Consider the following 6,000-nt stretch of genomic DNA (forward strand, 5'->3'; position numbering starts at 1 on the left):
GAAAATGATAGGCGTATCAGTTTAGAGTGCGCCGCATCACCCCGTGGGATTGGTCAAGGCTGCACCCAGCAGAAACATCACTAAAACAATTATAGTTCCGACACATCCCCTTTAAACAAAATAGGCCTTTTATAGGCTAAGTTGATGAGCAAATGGACAGCATTACACTCATGCCAGTCCTTCTAGAATGCAGATGGGAGTCTTCCGAGTAGAACTCTGCCATAATGACGGTGCGTACGTATCCGTTTCAGCGTGTCCAGCAAGAGTCAACTCCTCAGACTCCAACCACAGGTGTTGGGAGTCGATTCCAAAAATCCTGGAGTCGTGTACCACTAAGGCCCACGTGATTACTTGAGCGACCACCCGTTACCAAGGTAACCTTAAAGGGGCAGCTGAACATTTGTCTCATCTGTGACATTTTTGTTTTTGAAGACAGCCCACAAAATATTACATTTAATAGAGCAAATCGCTCACATTACTTCTTAATGGTAATACATGACTTATTTTAGAGAAACTTAAGAAAGCTCGCCCATTGTGTTCAGTGTAATTAATGCAGATAAAATATTTTGTCAGGTAAAAAAAAAAATCTGAGTGGCTGGTAGACAAAAATGTTGTTTTAGGCCTGAAGACATTCATAAGCCTGTGTGTTGCGCCACATTTTACAGGATTATGTATTCATGCATGTATGTTCACGTGTATGAACTAGAAACACAGTTTCAAACACAATTGTCCGTACCAGTACAACCCGGATCTACCTTGTGAAACACAAGTCTCTGGTACAACCTATTTACCTGGTCAAATCAGGCTGAGATCTAATGCATATATCCACGATGCACTAACAGCAGCAGTCTGTTTGCTAATGTCTTTTGAATAAATAACATGAAGTCATATTAAAATGAAAAAAATGTGCCACTTCTGGAAGTTCTGCGTTGAGTCAAATGTTCAATTATTTAAAATGACATTCATGATTGCGTAGATCATTCTGCCTCGGTCATGATAGGAAGAATATGTGGACTTAGTGCACTCTCTCAGCCTACACGTTCCAGAATGGTTCAGACATGAGGCGAGGGAACTCAGTCCTCCGTTTCTGGATGCCATTCTATTCAAACCAATCAGTCGAGGCCCCCCTCATGTAAGGCATAGGGACTTTGAACAGGCATAAATAAATAAAAGGCTTGATATTGAAGCAAATGCAGGAAGATGGTGAAACATTTCAAACAGAGATAGAAACCCACCAGGTGGTACCAGCAGGAAACTCATATCAGCTTTAAAAAAACAAAGTTATTTTAATGCAAAAACTGTTGTTCATCTGCATCAACGACCAATGTGACCGTCCTAATATCTTACTAATCAGGAAGGTACCGTTCTGATGAGACAAAAGTGAATAAGACAAGTAAACTAAAGAACGAAGTTGCCTTCCATTTATTGGTGAGAAACTGTGAAACCCCTGTAAAAGGCATCATGTATAGATAGGCAGTAACTGGATCCTTTTGCATTCAGACGTACTACTGGAGGAAAGCTATACAACAGCCTTTCAATATGGGACCTTAGTTTTTATATAGGCGATGTACTGAGGTGAGTGAATACCTTTCAAATACTAGTTACCCATGATACTACGAAATCATTTTATTTTTATTGGTCCACTTATTCACAAAGATACTTTGTTGCATTTTGAGGAAAAGTGTTTGCATATGAATACTTATAAAACCTGCCATTTTTAATAACAGCTAAAAACAACAAAACAATAAAAACAGACAACCAAGGCACAAAACCTCTGGATAAAAGTCTGCGTCCTATGAGATGGTGAGGTAGAACACACAGAACGGTGTGTTTCATTGGGACCCTGCTGTCTGTGGTGCTGTCTGTGGTGTGTTTCATTGGGTCCCTGCTGTCTGTGGTGTGTTTCATTGGGACCCTGCTGTCTGTGGTGCGTTTCATTGGGACCCTGCTGTCTGTGGTGCGTTTCATTGGGACCCTGCTGTCTGTGGTGCGTTTCATTGGGACCCTGCTGTCTGTGGTGCGTTTCATTGGGACCCTGCTGTCTGTGGTGTGTTTCATTGGGACCCTGCTGTCTGTGGTGTGTTTCATTGGGACCCTGCTTTCTGTGGTGTGTTTCATTGGGTCCCTGCTGTCTGTGGTGTGTTTCATTGGGACCCTGCTGTCTGTGGTGTGTTTCATTGGGACCCTGCTGTCTGTGGTGTGTTTCATTGGGACCCTGCTGTCTGTGGTGCGTTTCATTGGGACCCTGCTGTCTGTGGTGCGTTTCATTGGGACCCTGCTGTCTGTGGTGTGTTTCATTGGGACCCTGCTGTCTGTGGTGCGTTTCATTGGGACCCTGCTGTCTGTGGTGCGTTTCATTGGGACCCTGCTGTCTGTGGTGCGTTTCATTGGGACCCTGCTGTCTGTGGTGCGTTTCATTGGGACCCTGCTGTCTGTGGTGTGTTTCATTGGGACCCTGCTGTCTGTGGTGTGTTTCATTGGGACCCTGCTGTCTGTGGTGTGTTTCATTGGGTCCCTGCTGTCTGTGGTGTGTTTCATTGGGACCCTGGTGTCTGTGGTGCATTGGGACCCTGTCTGTGTTTCATTGGGACCCTGCTGTCTGTGTGCATTGGGACCCTGCTTTCTGTGTTTTCATTGGGACCCTGGTGTGTTTTTCATTGGGACCCTGCTTTCTGTGGTGTGTTTCATTGGGACCCTGGTGTGTTTCATTGGGACCCTGCTGTCTGTGTGTTTCTTTGGGACCCTGTGTGTGTTTCTTTGGGACCCTGGTGTGTTTCTGTGGTGTGTTTCTTTGGGACCCTGGTGTGTTTCTTTGGGACCCTGCTGTCTGTGGGACCCTGGTTTCATTGGGACCCTGCTGTCTGTGGTGTGTTTCATTGGGTCCCTGCTGTCTGTGGTGCGTTTCATTGGGACCCTGCTTTCTGTGGTGCGTTTCATTGGGACCCTGCTGTCTGTGGTGTGTTTCATTGGGACCCTGCTTTCTGTGGTGTGTTTCATTGGGACCCTGCTGTCTGTGGTGTGTTTCATTGGGTCCCTGCTGTCTGTGGTGTGTTTCATTGGGACCCTGCTGTCTGTGGTGTGTTTCATTGGGACCCTGCTGTCTGTGGTGTGTTTCATTTGGACCCTGCTGTCTGTGGTGTGTTTCATTTGGACCCTGCTGTCTGTGGTGTGTTTCATTTGGACCCTGCTGTCTGTGGTGTGTTTCATTGGGACCCTGCTGTCTGTGGTGTGTTTCATTGGGACCCTGTTTGTTGGGACTGTGGTGTGTTTCATTGGGTCCCTGCTGTCTGTGGTGTGTTTCATTGGGACCCTGGTGTGTTTCATTGGGACCCTGCTGTCTGTGTGTTTCATTGGGACCCTGGTGTGTTTCATTGGGACCCTGGTGTGTTTCATTGGGACCCTGGTGTGTTTCTTTGGGACCCTGGTGTGTTTCTTTGGGACCCTGGTGTGTTTCTTTGGGACCCTGGTGTGTTTCTTTGGGACCCTGGTGTGTTTCTTTGGGACCCTGGTGTGTTTCTTTGGGACCCTGGTGTGTTTCTTTGGGACCCTGGTGTGTTTCTTTGGGACCCTGGTGTGTTTCTTTGGGACCCTGCTGTCTGTAGTGTGTCATCGTCTCCCCTGCAGCGGGTGTTACCTGTACGTGGGCGGTGGCAGCTCCGTCGGTTTCCATGGCATCCGCTCCTCCTCCGTTGTTCAGTCCTGCTGGTTTAGTCAGCTCCTTCACGTCATCTCCCCATTCTGAAGAACAGACCAATCAAACAAAAATCAGGGACAATACAGACTTCGGCGACACCAGCAATGTACAGATAGATACAGTGGGGAGAACAAGTATTTGATACACTGCCGATTTTGCAGGTTTTCCTACTTACAAAGCATGTAGAGGTCTGTAATTTTGATCATAGGTACACTTCAACTGTGAGAGACGGAATCTAAAACAAAATTATTTTTATGTAATTAATTTGCATTTTATTGCACGACATAAGTATTTGATCACCTACCAACCAGTAAGAATTCCGTCTCTCACAGACCTGTTAGTTTTTCTTTAAGAAGCCCTCCTGTTCTCCACTCATTACCTGTATTAACTGCACCTGGTTGAACTTGTTACCTGTATAAGACACCTGTCCACACACTCAATCAAACAGACTCCAACCTCTCCACAATGGCCAAGACTAGAGAGCTGTGTAAGGACATCAGGGTTAAATTGTAGACCTGCACAAGGCTTGGATGGGCTTCAGGACAATAGGCAAGCAGCTTGGTCAGAAGGCAACAACTGTTGGCGCAATTATTAGAAAATGGAAGAAGTTCAAGATGACGGTCAATCACCCTCGGTCTGGGGCTCCATGCAAGATCTCACCTAGTGGGGCATCAATGATCACGAGGAAGGTGAGGGATCAGCCCAGAACTACACGGCAGGACCTGGTCAATGACCTGAAGAGAGCTGGGACCACAGTCTCAAAGAAAACCATTAGTAACACACTACGCCGTCATGGATTAAAATCCTGCAGCGCACGCAAGGTCCCCCTGCTCAAGCCAGCGCATGTCCAGGCCCATCTGAAGTTTGCCAATGACCATCTGGATGATCCAGAGGAGGAATGGGGGAAGGTCATGTGGTCTGATGAGACAAAAAGATAGCTTTTTGGTCTAAACTCCACTTGCTTATCTGCAAAAGGGACAGGACGACTACACCGTATTGAGGATGGATGGGGCCATGTATCATGAGATCTTGGCCAACAACCTCCTTCCCTCAGTAAGAGCATTGAAGATGGGTCGTGGCTGGGTCTTCCAGCATGACAACGACCAAACACACTGCCAGGGCAACTAAAGGAGTGGCTCCGTAAGAAGCATCTCAAGGTCCTGGAGTGGCCTAGCCAGCCTCCAGACCTGAACCCAATAGAAAATCTTTGGAGGGAGCTGAAAGTCCGTGTGCCCAGCGACAGCAACCCGAAAGATCTGGTGAAGGTCTGTATGGAGTGGGCCAAAATGCCTGCTGCAGTGTGTGCAAACCTGGTCGAGAACTACAGGAAACGTATGATCTCTGTAATTGCAAGCAAAGGTTTCTGTACCAAATATTAAGTTATGCTTTTCTGATGTATCAAATACGTATGGCATGCAATAAAATGCAAATGCATTACTTTAAAAAATCATACAATGTGATTTTCTGGATTTTCATTTAGATTCCGTCTCTCACAGTTGAAGTGTACCGATGATTAAAAAAATTACAGACCTCTACATGCTTTGTAAGTAGGAAAACCTGCAAAACTCGGCAGTGTATCAAATACTTTTTCTCCCCACTGTATAACCTAGCCCTGTGTCAAATACTTATACCCAGACCACTTGACCAAAATAGGAGAAACTGTCCCTTGTTAAAAGGACAGGTTATCACCCTAGTCATTCCACATCTAGACAAAGGGTGAATCTCAATTGTCTTCCTTGATTCCTCGCATCCGCTTTCCTCACCGTCTCAAAGTGCATTGGAGGGGAAGGTCTGAGGGGAGGAACCCCCCACCCCCCCCCAAAAAAAATATATTCTTCTTCTCCGATGTATTTTGATGTGGTCGAGGAAAGCGGAAGTGAGGAATCAAAAGAAGACAATTGAGATTCACCCAAAGCGGGACAGTTGTAGAAAACAGAAAATGGCAGTCAGATGTTTACCTGGACAGAGTGTGTCTGCGTCCAGCATGCCTCCCTCCCCTGTAGCCCTCCAGCTCCTCTATCTTCACCTTGCTCCAGGGGATGTAGGTGACGCCTCGCTCCACATCCCAGAACTTCTTATGGGTCGCCTTTATACCCTTGTTCAAGGCCCACGAATCTACATACAAATACAATATTTTACTTAAACTAAGCATAAAGTGTTTTAAAATACATTATGTGCTGCCGTTTGTGTTGCATGGTATACCAAAACGTTGGTACTTGTTCCATGGGAGAATATGAAAAACTGTTGGGTACTAGAAGTTGTTACTTTCAGTACTTCCGTCATATAAGGATTGAGAGGGTCGAGTC

At 46.0% G+C, this 6,000-nt stretch overlaps 1 protein-coding gene across 1 annotated transcript in view; it reads right to left on the bottom strand.

The window, feature by feature from the left end:
- LOC127911389 (collagen alpha-5(IV) chain-like) overlaps window positions 1-5,800 on the bottom strand; it is a 37,259-nt gene extending 31,459 nt beyond the window's left edge. Inside the window, exons 1-2 of the mRNA XM_052477875.1 lie at window positions 5,653-5,800; window positions 3,635-3,738 (exon numbers count right to left, since the gene is read on the bottom strand). Of these exons, the coding sequence (XP_052333835.1) occupies window positions 3,635-3,738; window positions 5,653-5,680 (132 nt within the window). The 5' untranslated portion in view covers window positions 5,681-5,800. The remainder of the gene's footprint in view (window positions 1-3,634; window positions 3,739-5,652) is intronic.
- Between the last annotated feature and the right edge of the window lie 200 nt (window positions 5,801-6,000).

The sequence above is a fragment of the Oncorhynchus keta genome, chromosome 1, assembly GCF_023373465.1.
Source record: "Oncorhynchus keta strain PuntledgeMale-10-30-2019 chromosome 1, Oket_V2, whole genome shotgun sequence".
NCBI classification, from domain to species: domain Eukaryota; kingdom Metazoa; phylum Chordata; class Actinopteri; order Salmoniformes; family Salmonidae; genus Oncorhynchus; species Oncorhynchus keta.